General features: G+C 35.3%; 1 protein-coding gene across 4 annotated transcripts in view; it reads left to right on the top strand.

The window, feature by feature from the left end:
* LOC150108479 (cyclin-D-binding Myb-like transcription factor 1) overlaps positions 1-16,442 on the top strand; it is a 357,130-nt gene extending 340,688 nt beyond the window's left edge. For all 4 annotated transcript variants that reach the window (XM_090415885.1, XM_090415883.1, XM_090415884.1 and 1 more), the window contains 2 exons: positions 14,781-14,898; positions 16,160-16,442. In XM_090415885.1, the coding sequence (XP_090272011.1) occupies positions 14,781-14,898; positions 16,160-16,266 (225 nt within the window). In that variant the 3' untranslated portion in view covers positions 16,267-16,442. The remainder of the gene's footprint in view (positions 1-14,780; positions 14,899-16,159) is intronic.
* The last annotated feature ends 3,081 nt before the right edge of the window (positions 16,443-19,523 follow it).

Genomic DNA, 19,523 nt, shown 5'->3' with positions numbered 1-19,523 from the left:
AGTATACAGCCTTATATTTTTGCACTCCAAAATGCAACACCTTGCACTTATTGATATTAAAACTACAACCCCCCCCCTTTTGTTCAAGTAAAAAGTCTATTCAAATCTTCCCAAAGGGATTCACCATCAGCAGTGCTACTTATAATTCTTCTCAACTTGGTTGGCCAAGTGGTTAGCGTATTCGAACCCACTCTCCAGCCAAAAGGCTGCGGGTTCGAATCCCGCCATGGGCATGGATGTTGTGATTGTCTGTGAAAGCTAGTGGTGGTAGTCGGCAGTAGATGGCATTGGTGTTAGCTGATGAAGGTTGGTGGAGTAGTGAGACGAAGAGTTGTAGAGTAGATGCCCTCCCTCGATGAGTCTTTGGACTCCCTGGAGGTGTGATGATGTAATAATAATAATAATCAGCAAATAATTGAAGGTCCCCAGTCAGTCCACATGGTATATTGTTTACAAACAATTTAAACAGCAGAGGCTCAAGAACAGAACCCTGTAGCACACCACTGGTTACCCTCCTTTTTTTGAGACACTGCTCCATCATATGTTTGATAGATTATCATGTGATAATCTATCAAACGCTTTTGCAGAGTCTAAGAATATCACTGTATATGATTCTTCCTTATTTAACACGCTTGTCACCTTATCATAAAATGTAAGTAAATTACTAAAACAGGACCTACCCTTTACAAATCCATGCTGGCCATCATAAAGAATGCTATGCCCATCAACCCAATTTTATATTCTATTCCTTACCAATCTCTCCAACACCTTGACCACAACTGCAGTTATACAGACTGGGCTATAGTTGGAGCCTTCTATCTTAGAACCATGCTTGTGGAGTGGTACTATTTTGCCGTCTTTCCACTCCTTAGGAACCCTACCTACTGCAAGACTTTCATTAAATAACCAGGTAAAGGGCATAACCAACTGTGGTGCACATTCCTTAACAATATGTGGTGATATGTCATCCATTCCCACAGCCTTATTCACATCTAACCTGACCAACATCTGATATACCTTTGTTTCTTTCACTTCCAATTCTCCTAATACTTGCCCCTCTTCTATATATTGCACCAGATCATTTATACCAGTATGATATACACTGATAAAGTGCTCGTTCAATAATTCCACTATATCCTTTGCAGCTGTTAGTCTACTGCCATAACTATCCACCAATGTTAATCTGCCATAATTATTCTTCCTCTTGCTTGCCATGTAGTGGAAAAATTCCCTAGAGTTAACTTTGGCCTGACCAGCCAATCTCCTCTTATACTGCACCTTTTCTTTCTTTACCATGCTTGTCACCTTTCTAACCTGCACTTTATGCTCTTTATGGATCCTGATCACCACCAACTGTCTTGTACCTCCTCCATAACATTTTCTTTTCCAGCTCAGCTTGCTTGATTTCACTTTTCATTCATTTCACTCCTACTCTATTTACTCACTTAATCCTCAGTATGCAATCATACATTGCTTTTATCAGATACTGCCTTGTGAGTTTCCATGCATTGTCAACATCTTTTTCACTCAGCTCATCTACCCAACCTACTGATGCTAACTGACTACAGAGCTGCCTATAATCACCTGCTTTATACTTCCACACATATCCATTTGTGGCAGTGACCTTTTCTTGTTTCATCACTTCCCAAATCCAAAACATTAAAGCCTCTAGTTGCTTCAATCACATGCTGCTTAAGATACTTATCTCTCAGAAATTCCACAAACTCGCTCTCCTTGTTCCCATACACTATCTCCTCCTTTCAGTCTATATTCCTGTAATTAAAGTGATCCATCAGGATCACCTTTTTTTTACATGCCCAACTAATTTGCCTAAACCTTTCACAATCAATATTCTCTGCATTCCCTGGCCTATAACAGTATCCTATCAGATATACACCATACTTACTTGTTTATTTCAACTTCGCACCACACAGATTCAAAATCTGTGCATGCACTATCAACTTCCACACTTTGCAGACACAATTCCTCTGCAATCATTAATAGCACTCCACCTCCTCTTTCACATCTCTATCCTTCCGGAAAATTATATATATCCTTCTAATTCTATTCCCGACATCTCATCCTCCTCAGACAACCAAGTTTCACTTATTCCAATTACTTTTGGGCATACCATTTCAATCAATGCAACAAACTCAGCTTTCTTGTTTCAGATACTCCTTACATTTTTGTATAAACATAACAATCACTGTGTGTTTGAGGCCATTCTACCCACCAACACTTCTTTTCTAGCTGCTATGCTACACCTCTCTCTCTCTCTCTCTCTTCAGTTTGACCACTCCCATTTCCCTGATCCTGACTGTGATTTCCATTTCTATCTGTCTCATCCTCATCTTTATACATTCCATCACTGTGTGCTGCTGCTGCATCCACATCTTCAACCTCACATCCATCTTCCTCCTGCTGTACAATCTGTTGATTTGTGCTGTCCTGTTTCACAGGTAGACTGATCATTTACTACATTAACTTCTTGACTCTGTGCCTTCTCAGAAAACAGTAGCCTTTCGAAATGCCCAACACCAAACCCATTCAAATGTAATCCATCAGCTTTATAACCATTCGAACTTCCCTTCAAATTCACTCCACAGGTTTACAAATTGAACCCCCTTTTGCCTCACACAACCAGCCATCTTACTATTCATTATCTCTGTTCTCCTTCTCAATTCACTGTTATCATGTCTGGGCAACATAACCTATGACTTTCCCAACAACACTATTCTTCTTTACTTGCTGCAACAACTTCCTCAAGTTTCTATCAACATTCTTCTTCTCCCCAATTAAGGAGAAGTTTTTAAGTCACAATGGTGAGAAGAGGGTATGGGTTGGTTTTCTAAGGATAGATTTTTAATTTACCAGATTCTCTGGTTAGGTTTAAATCCAAAAAACAGAAATGAACCACTGGACTCTAGTTCACAGATGAATCTCAAGTTGGGATATTGGTTGTCGAGGTGGTCAAGAAAATCAAAAAGCAAGGATGATATTCATCACTGATGATATTCTTTCAAGGCCTTTTTTTTTTAAATGTTTCTATAGAAAGATTTGCTAATACCAATATTCTTAAGTGTAAATATTCTTAAGTCATTTGTGCCCACGACTACCACTAATTTTGATGCCTCAGTTATTGTTTTCTTCAGAGTTTGTCATTGAATTGCCAAGGCTTGTCTTCAAAACTCTCATTTTTTTTCTTGCATAATATTTGTATATTTGAGTACATGTATTCAACTCTGAAAGCCGCTTGACTTTGATTCTTTTTTTAAAACTTCTTTCCACACTTTTCTTTTGAGTATGATTGTTCTATCTGGCTCATAAATAAATGGTGACCACTTCCTATCACAAATCTTCTATATACTCTTGTGTCCTGAACCAGCACTACCACTATCAGTAATCACATAGTTAATGAGATGTTTCTTTTTTACTTATGTATTCTTCCCATGCAAATTTGTGCACATTTTTAGGTGAGAACGTGGTATTAATAATGATTAGTTCATGTCCTGAACAGAAATCCAGCAGGTACTTACCATTATTAGCTCAGCTCTTTTCTCCACATTTGCGAAGCATTTCTTCTATATATCTGGTATTCCTTTTCTATTCTTTTTGTTCCTACTATTTAGATCTTCAACAAGGAGCAGTTCTTTCTCCCTGTCAGCTGCCTTCTAATGACTTGAAAAATTCCTCCACTTCTTCCTTAGTAGAAGCTATCCAGTAGCATCCATATGAAGGAAGATGAATACCTGGACAACCAGAGATAAAATGAAAAGGATGACTTGGTGGAGATGACTTGTGAATGTTAGCATTGGGAAGCATTCAACAGAAAAAGTTAGATGCAAATGGGGGAGTCTTATAACCATAAATGATTATAAAAAAAGAGCTAGAAGAAGAAGAGAAGAACGCTGTATGGCTATCTCTTCCTTTCCCTGATCATTGCCTGAATATAACATCTTGTAGTTGTTATTGAGAAGAATATCACCTATTTCTTTCTGCTTTGTTTCAGTAATACCTATTATATTGATGTGATACTTCTCAAATTCTTCAACCAGTTTCACATCTTTTTCTAACACATCTTATGCTGATGGTGAGTGCTTAGTTTCACTGTTTGTTCCATGATAAAAACAGCAGCGGGGGGGGACCTTGTTTAATCTAGTAGTTTCCTCCCAGCTGGCATGACATTTTGTCTTGTATCATCATTGCATTTCAGTGTATTCCATTGCAGAATACAGTTTAGTTAGCTCTAAATTGTCAGTCCATCTTTGTTCTTGCAGTATCTATTCAGATACCTATTAACAAGTTGCATCACACAAAGGCAAGGATTGGATATAAGGTCTGAATCCAGGTCAGTTCTTTGCATTCCTTAAAAGGTCTTGTGAAGGTCTCTCTCTCAGTTATTTATTTGTGACCCTTAAGCAACCCTAGTCACTCACTCATTCTCTCACATACACACCACACACACACACACACTCTCTCTTAAGAATATTGATATTTGCAAATCTTTCTGTGGAAACATTTAAAAAAAAGGCCTTGGAAGAATATCATCCTTGCTTTTTGATTTTCTTGACCACCTCAACAACCAATATCCTAACTTGAGATTCATTTGTGAACTAGAGTCCAGTGGTTAATTTCTGTTTTTTGATTTATACCTAACCAGAGAATCTGGTAAATTAAAAATCTATCCTTAGAAAACCAACCCATACCCTCTTCTCACCATTGTGACTTCAAAAACTGAGCATCATCATTACTCCAGTTATGTAGAAGTCAAAGGTTTTATTACTCTTCCTTATGCTAGCCCTATTTCCATTAAACTGGTTAAAATCCTTAGAGAATATAAAATTAGAACAGTATTTACTCCTTTCATCAGGTTAAGATTACTATGTCAGTCTATTAAACCCAGACACAGTCCCCTGAAATATCCAAGATCCTTTCTTTTAGGGTTACATGGTGATCAGCATTCATTTTAAAAATTTTATGGAATTTACAACCGTGTTAAAAAAACTTTTTTTATATTATCCTGACGTTTCAATCTTCACATCAAGATTATCATCTGGAGCGTACATAAATATACAGGACAAGCTGAGTTACATCATTAACTGTAAGCTAGAGAAACATGATTTGATCACATGTTATTCTACTGGCGTGACCTCTGGTGGAAAAAAAAAATTAATTAATATTAAAAAATTAAAAAATAAAATTTTATTTTATTTTATTTTATAAATTTTTTTTTTAATTTTTATTTTTATTTTTATTTTTTCCACCAGAGGTCATGCCAGTAGAATAACATGTGATCATATCATTGTTTCTCTAGCTTACAGTTAATGATATAACTCAGCTTGTTCTGTATATTTATGTACGCTCCAAATGATGATCTTGATGTGAAGATTGAAACGTCGGGATAATAAAAAAAGTTTTTTTAACACGGTTGTAAATTCCATAAAATTTTTAAACTGAATGCTGATCGCCATGTAACCCTAAAAGAAAGGATTACGATAATTCATGGAGATTCGACCCACAAGCGATGTAATCAATACGGTAAGCTGAAGATCCAAGTTTCAAATTTGATCAATCGACTGGCATTTTTAAAACGGTGTAGGGACAGCGATATCACTCCTAATTGCATCAGGCTAAAGAGAAAATTCACTTCAACAAAGGCACAAAGAATATACCTCTGCATGGAGAAAACACTACTGAGAGAGCAGATCCACGCTACCAGAAAAAACCTAGCCACTACACAAAACCAGCTACTAAATGAAAAAACGGAGCTGTCTAGCTACTTAAACACAGATATCTGGATAATCCTAGAAAGGATTATCCAGATATCCAGGACAACACAGCAAACCACATCCAACAAACGAAGAAAGAAAACCTAATTTCCAAATTTCAAAGACTAAAAGAATGACAAAACCAGCTGCCATATTCAAATTTTGCCACAGTGAACAACAACAACCAACCAGAAGCAAGAAACAACAGGAGCCACCCATCACCCACAGGTATCAATAACATAATTAACCTATCTAATCACGCTCTAAACAAAGGCAAAATCTCTATACTTAACAAAGGTTTAAATTTTGCTATAGCACTGAAAACAATAGACAAACTTGAAGTTATTTGTAATATGGAAAGAGTCCTAAGATTCATACCTAATAACATAGCAGACAAAATACGTATAGAAACTGCGAACATTTTAAACCATAACAAAACAATAACAAGCAACATTACTAAATACGAATTAACAGCAATAAAATCACTTAAAACAAATCTGAACATAGTAATAACCAGAGCCGATAAAGGAAATGCTACTGTCATTTTAAACCATACCACTTATATAGAGAAAATGAATCTGCTGGTCTCTGACAATAACACATACAAATTAGTTAACTACAACCCAACTAACAGAACAAAAAACAAAACAGAGAAACTACTTAAATCAATTACCACACGGTGGCCCGAAGACAGTCAAAAAACTGTTCCTTCATTACGCGTGCTCCCCTAGAATTTACAGGCTACCAAAAATTCACAAAGAAAACACCCTGCTAAGACCTATTGTTGAAGGAATTGATAGCCCGACGTATCACTTAGCCAAAAAAATTAGCGGCAACACTCAAGGAGTTGGTAGGTCATTCCCCTTATATATCAGAAACACACACAACCCTTCATAAACATCATCAAAGACATTACATTAGAAAAATATGATTTATTAGTCAGTTTTGATGTCTCTGCCCTCTTTACGAATGTCCCAATCAATGACACAATCCTTCTCCTACAGAACAAATTCCCTCCAGATATCACAGCGCTTTTTGCGCATGTATTATGGTCAGGTTATTTTGTATGGCAAAACGCCTTCTACTTACAAAAAGAAGGTACAGCCATGGGCTCGCCATTACCCCCCCCCCCATTGCTAACTTTTACATGGAACATTTTGAGCAACTTGCCCTAGATTCCTCCCCTCTAAAACCCAAAGTCTGGCTTAGATACGGTGACGATGTTTTCGCGATCTGGTCCCATGGCCTCCAGACATTAGACACGTTCCTTAGCCACCTAAACAAACAACACAAACGCATACAGTTCACAATTGAAATTGAAAAAACACAACACACTTCCGTTTCTAGATACACTTGTCACACGTTTCCCTCGGGCAATCTTTCCTTCACTGTTTACCGAAAACCGACACATACAGGACATAAAATATATACACATAAACTCCTACCACCACCCAACACAAAAACTAGGTGTCATCAACACGCTAAAAAACAGAGCTCAGGCGATTTGTTCCAGTGAACAGGCACTGAAAGACGAATTTAAAATGATCAGTAATAACTTACAAAAAAACGGATGCAGCCAAAACACTATAAACAAAATTCTCTACAAAACCACAATAAAAAACAAAGACAAACCAGACTACAGTAAAACTATAACCGTTCCCTACATTAAAGGAATATCAGACAAAATAAACAGAGTACTACAAAAGTACAACCTCAAAGCCACCTTTAAACCTCCTGCAAAATTAAAAAGCTTACTCAACTCATCCAAAGACCCACTAGCTCACCCTGGAGTATACCAGATTTATTGTACTTGCAACATACCATATATAGGAGAAATAGGACGCACTATTCCTATTAAACAAAAAGAACATAAACGACACATTAAATATAATAATTATGGTGAAGCTGGCCTTTCTGATCATGCCCTGAATACCTTACACAGAATTGACTGGAAAACCACCAGCTGTCTACATCACACTAGAACATGGTATGAACGGAAATTCAACGAAGCCTGTGAGATTATCAGCAGCCACCCCAATCTGAACAACAATGATGGTTTAAAAATCCCAAACATATGGAAGGTATATATTCGACCTTCCTCACCAAGAACAACTATCAACAGGACTGTAGAAAATCCAGTGTTGTAAATCAAAAATAAGAATTGTAATACTAAAAATAGGACACCAATTGTTTCTGAAAGAAAACCATCTAAAAGAATGTTTATTCCTGTCATTGTAAAAATAGAATTTAGCTTCATGTAAAAATTTATTTTTTATTTTATTTTATTTATTTTTTTATTTTTTTTTCCCAGAGGTCACGCCAGTAGAATAACATGGGATCAAATCATTGTTTCTCTAACTTACAGTTAATGATGTAACTCCAGCTAGTCTTGTATATTTATGTACGCTCCAGATGATGATCTTGATGTGAAGATCGAAACGTTGGGATAATAAAAAAAGTTTTTTTAACACAGTTGTAAATTCCCTAAAATTTTTAAAATGAAATATCCAAGAATTTATTCACTCTGGTTTAACTGCATGACTCCATACTATGGACAGGCTGTGAAATTATTGAACAACACATCAAGGTACATGTTAGATATGTAAAATACCAGAGATGTGAGCTACAGCACTGTCATGACATGTAATGTCTTCAGCTGATCCACGTGATGTCTCAACAAAGAGATCATGTTTTGAAGAAGGAATCCAAAATCTTGCACCAGTGCTATGACAAACAAAGAAAAAATCTGAGAATCTTTTATTAGATCCTATTCATTTGAGTGCATGCCAGCATGTGCAATAATTAATGCATGTGCACACATAATTTAAACAACAAAAAGGTGAACAACACCTTACCTTTCTGGCAATCGTATAGCAAAAGTATGTAAGTTCTTTTCACTTAAACTCTGATATTCTAGGTCTAGCTACTCACTGATGAGACCTCAAAAAAGGTTGAAACCGGTCTGGGTAGTGACCTCTCCTCATAATGTAAAACAGTACTACATCTCCTAAGAGCTGTGTGTTTTTACATTATGAGAAAATATCAAGAACAGTGAGGGAGCTTGCTCCACCTTTGCAACGAGTTGCCGTGGTGTGGCACTACCAAGTGGTCACTTACGCTTGGATACACCGATAGTTCGTCGGCATGAAACGTTACAGATCGTAGTTTTCGATCTTAGTTTCGCTTACTGGCTGAAAAAACATTAAGGGATTTTTATCCCCTTAACTTATTTACATCTAGTTTACTCAACTCCCCAAACACCTCTTGCTCACTTACAGTCAGTCTCTCCTCCCCATCATCAACTGCTCTCAATCTCTCCATGAAGTCACATTCACAAGATTGAAAGATCTTTATGAACTGCTCATTAAGTATCTCCACCACACATTCTGCAACAGCTGTCTTTATACCATTTTCTATAATCAATGTCATCCTTCCATAATCAATCTTTCTTTTGCTGGCTACATATCGAAAGAACTTCCTAGGATTCTTTTTGGCTTCATTAGCTAACTGCTGTTCATATCTCTCTTTAGCTACTCTCACCAAGTCACCTTCCTTGCCTGGTCTTTGTAGACCTCATGAAATTGGTTATTTCCACTTCTCTTATGCTGCCTCCACAATGCCCTTTTTCTCTGTATCGCATGCTTAATCTCTTTATTCATCCATCTCACACCTACTTTATTTAACCTTTTCACCCTTGGAATACATTTAGACATTGCATCTACTAGATAGTTTTTGAAAATCCCCCACGCTGCATTGATCTCTTTTTTAGCTAACTCCTCATTCCACGCTACACCTGCAAGCTGTCTCCTGAGCTCTTCATACTCACCCTTTTCTCACATGGGTCCTCACACTGCTGGCAACCACCCAAGTAATCACCTCATGGTCACTCTTACCAATAGGTGAGAGTGGCCATGAGAGCCAACATATTGAAAGGTTGAAGTGTCTGTTGGCATGTATGGTCTCCAGTTTCCAACAGCATCTATTCAGTATTATGGAGACCAGCCTATATTCAATCCATTCCAGAAAAAAAAAAAAGTGGGCAGGTAAAATCCCATCAAACTGTTGTAGTGTTGCTATCATCTTTTGTGGCTTGCCTTACCTGACCCCCCCCTCCTACAGTGAGATCACTAATTTTCTGTGATTATCATCTGATATCAGAGTAGATGGTTCTTCTTCTCTTCAGATTTTTTCTACACTGTTTCTCCTATGCATTAGTAATTCTCTTACTAACCTTAAACCTTATCTGTAGTTCTCCTGAACTATGCAACATACTGATCTTGTCATTCAACCTTGTCATTCTCTAGGTGAGGATAAGGACTATCTGGTAAACTGCAGTATACTACCAAAACAGTCCTGTCTTATTCCTCATAAAAAGATTTCACTTCACTTCCTCTTGCCCTTGATAACACTCAGATTTCTCTTCTTGGGTCAACTTAATCTCTAGCCTTTCCAGGTACAAAACACATCCCATCAGTAGCCTCCACCGTATTCTATTCTGTTCATGTTACATCCCACTTATATAGTTTCTAACACTGTATAATTCCATATTATCCTAACTTTAGAATACTGTTGTCACATGGGGATAGTGCATTGAAAACCTCTTTCAAAATACTAGATGCTATCCTGAAGAGCACAATCTCTGATGGATGACTCCACCCTCTCCCTCAGTGACTCACTCCAACCACTTTTTTACTTTCTTTAGCAAACATACAGGATTGAGATGAATCAGAGAAAAAAAAAGAAAAATATTTTTCATTTTTTTGTATGTTATTTCTATCACATCCATAAATAGACAGATAGCAATAAACTTGTTACATGGAAATAGTTCTTTCAAAATCTCCTTCAAAATGCTTGATGCTATCCAGAAGAGCACAGTCTCTGCAAATGGATGACCCCCCCCTCCACTATCTCCTAACTTTATCCTAATTATCTGAACTCTAAAATACTGTTATCGCATGGGAATAGTGCATTGAAAACCTATAAACTTATCAATAAACTGATACCAAAAAAACTTGTCAAAATGTTCAGTAATATGGAAAAAAAAAGTGAAAACTTAGGAATTGATGTCCAAAAATTGTTAAACTTCCCAAGTGGGTGCTGAAATTCAGTTTTATTAACAACTCTAGTGCAGTTATTTATATGGCAATCATAATGCAACATCTAATATTATATGAATTCCATATAAGTGGGGAAGGAGGTTGAATTCATTTTTTCTATGTTGCTCCCACCCACAAAAGGCTATTTTTAAACCTATAGTACATTTTGTCCCATGGGTGGACTAAAGATTTTTTTTCCTCTTTTTATCAATTATATATATATATATATTTATTTATTTTATTCATGTGTGGTTTCCCCCCCTTTCCTCGACTGCCCCTTAGGACTGGTTGAGCCCTCCTAATGAGGGATTAAGTACTATATCCTATGACTGTAGCCTGTGTGTGTTTGCTGGGCTGGTTTGCCTGTTTGCAGGATGAAAACCCCCCCATATAAACTGGGGGGGGGGGGAGACACCCAAGACCGGCTAACTTGACTATGGCTAAGAAAGATCCGTAAGCTCCTCACATTGTCGACAGGAATCGAACCTAGGACACTCCTTCCCCAGGCATGTGGTTGCAAAGCGAATAGGCTAAAAAAAATGTCGTGGACATTTTTTTTTTTTTTGTATTTTTAATTTATTTTTTACATAGTCCAGAGACCCTCTTCTATAGACCAAACATAGAACTTTTTCAAGCCACTTCAGGCCTCTAATAAGCAGGGTGATGGTGGTCTCACAGTGAGTAATGAACTTCATCTCCCACTTTTAGACAGCCTCAAGCCACCAGCATCCATGCCCATGGCAGGATTTCAACCCACATCCTGTTGGTTGGAGAGCAGGTATGCTAACCACTCAGCCATCCAATTTTATTATCTGTGTATTATCATCTGTTTTATTAATTAATTTCTATTCGAGCAAGATTTTGGTTATTTCTTTATAAAATTGCAGTTAGATAAAAAGAGACATCCTTATGATAAGACTGATCCATTTAATTTCATGCTTTTCCTACTATGAAAAAAGTATACTTATTTGTCATTACCTGAATGAGTATTTTTTTATAATATACCTGAACTAATGTCCTGGCTTTTCAAAATTTTCAGATCACTTATTAGCATCCTATTCATAGCTTTTAGAAGTTCATATTTTAGATTTTTAAACTTAGTCTTACTACCTGTCTAGAAACTAACAATCTCAAATATATCGGATACTAGTTCTTAATATTAACTGAAGAATTTATACTGAAAATACTTGTCAAGAGTAGAAGATAGCAGATTTAAAAGATGAGGATTGCTGAAAGTCATGGTCTCTGTGAAGATAGTAGCTCCACATCTTCAGGATGCTCTGTGTAAGCAAGAATTAGAGAAGGAACCTGTTGATCACAATAAATTAATCTTCTAACACCTTTTATTTCTCCTTTGGGGAAATAAAAGGCAAGGCTATTTTAATCTTAACTTTTTAACCCTTTTAACCTTACTTAACATCCAGCCCAGGGGCTATTTGTGATTGCATAGGCATCTGGGGAGGAGAGTGCAGCAGACAACTGCTGCATTCTCAAAAATTTGTATACTGTGGGTATGAATCTGCCAGATTTAAGTGACCAGTGGTGTACCTCAGGGTTCAGTCCTTGGGCCATTGTTATCCAATCTATACATTACATTAAAGACATTGGGAAGGGTCTAACAGGAGATATGCAATTGTTTGAGAATACTACTACTGATGCTATTGATGTCCAGCACTTACAAAATTATTTGAATAGACTGGAAATTTAGGCAAACAAAAATGGCTGTCAGTTTAATATTAGTAAGTGTAAAGTTATGCATTTTGCCATGATGAGATTTCCAGCAGCATATTATATGAATGGAGTTATGTTACAAGAAACTGATGAGGCTAGGGATCTTGGCATAATGGTGGATAGGAATTGGGAGTTTAAAGGTTATATAACAAAAGTTGCAAATACAACTCAGAGGATAATCGTGATGTAGAAGCAAACTTTGATATGTAAGGATAAGGAAGTCATTTTGCCTCTTTATAAGGCCATGGGAGGTGTCCAGCACTTACATGATAAGACCACACCTGGATTATTGTATGCAGATTTGGTCTCCTGAGTTCCAAGGGGATAAAGAAGCTGTGGAAATAGTGCAAAGGAGAGTTACAAAGATTATATTTGGATTATGGGATTTAGATTATGAAGACAGATTGCGAGTATGTGGATTACAGACTCTGGTTAAGAGGAAAAAGAAGGGTGATATGATAGAAGTCTATGAACTTCTGAATGGGTGTTACAGGATGTCGTCTGATGAAATTCTTCATTATACAGAAGGTGAGAAACGAACACAGGGATTCACAGTCAAGAAAGTGGTAAGAGCTAGGCTTTTCTCTCACAGAGCAGTGAGTGAGTGGAGTAGTTTGCCTTTATGCATAGTGAGTGCATCTAGTGTGAATGAATTTAAGGAAAGGTATGACATCTAGTTTGACGTGATGTATGGCCTCCTTTAATGAGTCGTTGACTCCCTGGAGGTAATAATAATAAATTTATATCACCATTCTATAAATTATTCCTGTCCATTCATTTCTGAATTCTGGACTATACTAACTTTTTTTTTTCCATACCTTAAACTGTCACTTATGAGATATGTTCTATAATGTGCTCCTCTGTCTTGAATCTTCATTATGTAATGCCAATACATATCTTGCCCTCTTTCCATTCCTGTTCAGGGGCATTATTAGTTATCTTCCATATTCTCGTAACTCATACCAAGTATCCCATTTAATCTCATAACTGCATTCACATTGAGATTTCATAATGTCTAAAGCACCTCCAGTTTATTTACCCATGTTCTCATGTCATTTCTTGTCATGTCACATCAGTCACAAACTCCACCTGGATGGATATGCTCATAAAATAATTACACAATAAGTAATTCAAATATTTCTTCTGCGTCTGTCATATCCTTACCATCTGCATTCATTAACGTTATCCTTCCAGAGTTATTCTTTCTTGTACTTGTTACATAGTGAAAGTATTTGGCAGATCATGCTAGTGACCCTCCTTTCCTGTATAGGGTACATCTGTAGGGATACTGTCTTTACAATTTTATGTTCCGACGAAGTTAAAAAATTGTTAAATAATTTGTCTTGATAAATCTGTATTGTAGACTAACTGCAAAATGATGCACCAGTTATTATATAATGATAACCACAATAAATTAATTTAAACATATTAGTGTCATCTATATTTTCATTTTGATAACCATTCAGACTAGCACTTGCACTCATGTTTAGCTGAAATATGTTTTTTAAAATTTTCTACAATCACAGTGGGTTTTATCATTGTTAAAATCCATTACTGGTAACTTAAAACTGCATTATAATTCATTCTATTAGTGATATATGTATATGTTATTACTATGTTTAATTAATTTTTAAAAAATAATTAAAATCAAGTTCCCTTATAAAAATTAATCTATATCAGTACTAATATACAAATAAGAGCATTATATCTTTCTATGCTTTTTAAGTAACATTAATTTCTGAGAGATTTGTGAATATTCTTAACAATAATTACTCTTTAACTGATCATATCAGTGCTAAAATTGCAGCAGGCTATTCAATAAATTCCTTTTCTCTTCTATTAGGCTTTTTATTTATTTATCAAGTAAGCAATTAATTTAAAATAAATAAATAAATAAAAAGCCTAATAGAAGAGAAAAGGAATTTATTGAATAGCCTGCTGCAATTTTAGCACTGATATGATCAGTTAAAGAGTAATTATTGTTAAGAATATTCACAAATCTCTCAGAAATTAATGTTACTTATACAGATAAGTTGTCTTTTTTTTAATAAGAAATACTGATTTCCTTACAATGAGATCATGTTTGCATAGTATTAATTTCAATCATAATGAAGTTCATATTTTGCTCACTGATTTTTCATTATTAGATATAATTTGAGTCCTTCATTTACAACAATTTTTGCAGACTATTGGTGATCCAGAAGATATTGGAGAGGTGGCAGAAATTGACGGTGTTGGAACTATTGGTGGTGATCAGATGACTGGTGTGCAACCGACTGTGTCAGCTCATCTTATTCTGTCAGGTTAAATTCTAATATCACTACTTTTTCTAAAGAGTAACTCATTTCATTCTCAATCTAATATTATAGTCAAGTAAATCAGTTTTCTTATTGTTTATCAGTTTTCTCCTATCAAAATCAAAGGCTGGATTATTTGAAATTATCACTGAAACAGCTAATGCCATGGAGGAGTGTGTCTGTGAATGATTTGGGAGATACATTATTAACTTAATTAATGAAAATCAATAACGCTTGTGGCAGAAATTTCTAACTTTTAGTAGGTTTATATTGATTACTTGGCAGTTTGGTCAGATCAAACTGACCAAACTACCAAACATTTTATCATACTCTGGCAAAGCAGAGTAAATTCATATATGATTTCAGCTCTGTTCAAGTTGGCACACACACACACACACACACACACACATATTAATGGATTTTTATCCATCTCTAGCAACAGCTATATATTCAGATTTACATGAAGTGGTGGGGGGAGTTGATAGTTGAACTAGTATAGCAACAAACTAATCCTATTTGGTAATTGCATAGATAGTTGAACAGTTCATGAATGAATGATTGATTATATAATAGTCATTGTTTCTCTGCAATAGTGCTATCGAAACAACATGCAACCTGTTTCAGAATTATGCTTTCAGAAGTTGCTAGTTTATCTGTGACCAGATTCTTGTATTTTTTTTAATTGCATTTTCTTCGCCAAGGCTTCCATCAAGAAAATGTTTAACTGTAAAAATTCTTAAACAGTAATTAAAATATATAAACTGTCATCAACAGCTTTCAGGTTTAAAACTGTGGGCAGTGTTGCAATGCTAAGATGGTAATTGAAAGTAATACAGATGTAATTGTTTAATCAGTAGTAAATTTGTGTTATGGCTTAAGTGCTAGAAGAAACTCATATTAGAAGCTTAATGGAGTGAAACAACACCGAGTAAAGATTCTTCTGGCGTGATGTAATTGTTTAGTAGTGCTGCTGAGTAATTACTAAATAAACCAAAATTCAAAAAAAAAGAAAAAAGAAAAATGTTTGCTAATATTAATATTAGCTAGCCAAACAGGCTCTTATTAGTATAGTTTGATAGTGCAACTTTTATTTATATATTTAATTTATATGTTCCTTCACCATACCATGATATTATCAAAAATTTTATTGGTCGTCAGGTCTTATTTTGTTCTATATTGTAAATGCATGATTCAAATGAACGAATGTCAGTATAACTCCTATTTCAGTATGTTTAATCATTTCCATTCTACATTTAATTTCTTTTAGATCCCATGCTTGCTGCCAGTAGTAGTCCAGAATTAGCTTCAGATGCAGAATCCGAGAAAGCTCATGGAGATAACTGCTTAGATCCGGTTACTACATCTGATGGATAAAATGGTGCTGCAGAGGAGTCCTTTAGCTACTAGTTTCTTGTGTATACATTAATTCTATAGCCATCCACAACAAATGAAAATTGTATTTTTTTCCCTAATCAAATGATTATAAAATGGTATAAATAAATGGGGTACTCTCAAGCCCTAACTTAGAAATAAATGATTATTCTAATTCAGTGTCTGTTCTACATTTGAATTTAGTGCTTAAAAACAGTGGGAGTTATTTGAAGTATGTATGTAAAAGTTATTATTATACCTATGTGTATTTGTCTCAAACACATCTTTTACTAATCTTCCATCATCCATTCTGTTTTAGTGACCCTACCATGATGGAGATATATCCACCCTTCAACAGGATTATGAATAAGAACAATGGTCTTTAAAAAAAATGTTAAAATGTATAATTTTTTATGTGATTATCACATTTTTTAAAAAAAATACTATAGGCTTATAACCTTACAAAAGGTTATAAGCCTATAGTACCATGGGCTAAAGTCTTTCATCTACTTTTTAATTAATTTTTATGATTTTTGGGGGGGGTTTCTTTATTTTTTACATAGTTTGTATATTTATTTTTTACATAGTTCAGAAATCCTGCTCTAGAGACCAAACGTGGAACCTTTTCAAGCCACTTCAGGCCTCCAATAAGCAGGATGGGGGTCTCACACCAAACAGTAAAATTCATCTCTCACCTAAAGACAATCACATACATCTAAGCCTACAGCAGGATTGAACCCATGATCTGTTGGTAGGAGAGCAGATACATTAATCACCCCACTAACCAGGCCATCAATGCTTCACAGTGAACAAATAGAGCAAATCTAGCATACAATTATATGCTAGATTTGCTCACACAAGAGAATGCTAAATACAACCAATATGAGAAAAGTAATTACTTCTCCATTTGTTATATCTGCTATAACAAACTATTCTTGTGGTCCTCATGAGTTTGTTGTAGTGAGAGTCACTTGTATAAACCTTTTTACTACCATGATGAGAATTGAGGATTAATCCCATCTGCAGAGTCTGCTATTTCTGTTTAAAATATGTATTATCTGGCTGTTTGTCTTTTTCTTGGGGATGAAAAATCTGTTTCAATGATGAAATGCTTCCACCTCTATGTGAAATCAGCTAATTCACCTTCATCTGATATCCTGTCCTATCCTATCCTATTTCCTCAGCCTGTTTGGTGGGGGTAGCTATATGCTACCATATGAGGGAGATGATTGCGAGCAAGGTAGTTTCCTGTTGCCTTCCTTGCTGTAGTATATTTTTTGACTGTAGCCATGTGTGTTCATGGGACTGGTTTGCCTGTTTTGAGGGATGAAAAACCCAAGTTACTGGGAGTAAAAAAACCTGACTGGTAAACTCACCCCTTTAGTTGGATCTTTCTGACCAAAGGGCTTTGTCTATACTGATTGAGATATGGAGGCTCACTTCATTTGATAAGTCCTTACAAAAGTTCTTTGCATTCCAGACAGAATTGTAATCTATATCTTTCCACCTGAAGAACATTGTCGGTACCAACTGACTTATGAAGGCTCTTTTCTAAATTTCTACTGAGTAGCATAGTCTCATTTTGATTTTGTAATGGTATCAATAATTTCTCCTATCTCAAAATACTGCAGAACATTTTCTTTGATTGAGGCAGTTTAAAATCAGTTTTTTTTTCTATTAAAATGACTCGCTAACAAATATACTCTCCTAGTGTTAATAATAAAGTTTGGATATCGTGTTTGTTTGTTATATATACATATATATTGTATGCCCACAGATACAAGAAACTTCTGCGCATGTCAGAAGAAGGAGAATCCATTCTGATAATAGGGTAATTAGTCCGTATTGTGGGATGAGTTGTTTATTATTACACTTCGGAAAATTAATTTTTCTTTTATGAACATTGTAGTTTTTAAAGTGGTAACTATTTTGCTTGTATAACACTTGGAAAATTTTACACATAAAGCAAGTGATTTTGCGTGTTGGTGATCAATTCGTACATCAGCTTATTTCTTTTTCCTCTTTAACATGAACTGACTCTTCTTGGCAAGTTGCCAGACTAGGATCTCGAATCTGTGGTTGGACATGTATATGTATATATATATATATATATATATATCACTTCAGCATTAGGGTTACAGAAGATACACGAAATTGATGTCATCTATTGGCCAATGTTTCTGAGATTGTTGTTTGCACAGATGACAGTGAAATCCATGAGTTAGTTACAAGCAGAATGCAAGAATTTTTAGTTTATTTTAATTTTTAACTTTTTATTTTATATTTTCAAAATGGCAATATTGCTGAACTGCTGATTGAGCATACGAGGGGCTGGAAAGTTCTGATAAACATCTAGAACAAAAATTAATTATTTAGTCTTAAAAAAAGTTTTAAAGAGAATGAAAGTTGAGCAGCTCTCAGATGTGAACTGCAAACTAAAATACACAAACATTATTCAAGAAAAAATGAAAGAGTTTTAGAAAAGGAACCAAACCTTGGAGATTCAGTGGCAATTCCTGAAGAAAACATTCATTGATTCAGCCAGAGAGGCATGGTGAGGTTGTCTGCAAGGATAGAAAAATCAGAACTCCATGGTGGACACAGGAAATTAAAGAGGCAGTGAAGGAAAAGAAGAAAGCATATCAAAAGTTCCTGACAAATAAGTCAGCTTGCACTCTTAGACTAGTGTTTCTCAAACTTCAGATATCTGCATACCCTTTTTTAAATTTTCATCATTACCAAGTACCCCCTTATCAGATAATAAATAAATAAATAAATAAAGTTTATTTCATTGTAAATGTCTATTTTATTTGAATTTATATGTTCATGTAAACAAAAAATATGATTTATTTTTAATAGAACAAAATTTGGAATAGGTTCCTCTTCATTTCCCATCCATAAAAATCCACATTTCAAGTAACTCATATCATACGTATGAAGATTTTTCATCTTCTTCCTAGTTGGTTCTCTAGAGATGTCAGGCGACATACCCTTATCATTTGATCCAAATGCAATATCAACATTTTCTTATTGCTTACAGCTACTTGTATTTGTTATATTGGTCTCTTTGGTGGGTTTTATAAATCCAATCTTTAACTAATGATCCATACTTAAGAATTTGAAAGCTAAAAAAATATCGTATTTTCTTAAACATAACTCACACTTTTTTCCCAAAAATGAAAGCTAAAAAATCGTTGTGCATGATATATGTGGGTATTTTCGGAAACTAAAGTTTTCAGGAAAAAAACTGAAAATGGTGT

The sequence above is a fragment of the Typopeltis vanoorti genome, chromosome 3 (genome assembly GCF_054136105.1).
Source record: "Typopeltis vanoorti isolate ZY-2024b chromosome 3, IOZ_Tvanoo_1.0, whole genome shotgun sequence".
Taxonomy (NCBI): domain Eukaryota; kingdom Metazoa; phylum Arthropoda; class Arachnida; order Uropygi; family Thelyphonidae; genus Typopeltis; species Typopeltis vanoorti.
The sequence above is the reverse complement of the archived record's forward strand: the minus strand, read 5'-3'. Positions and strand labels throughout refer to the sequence as shown.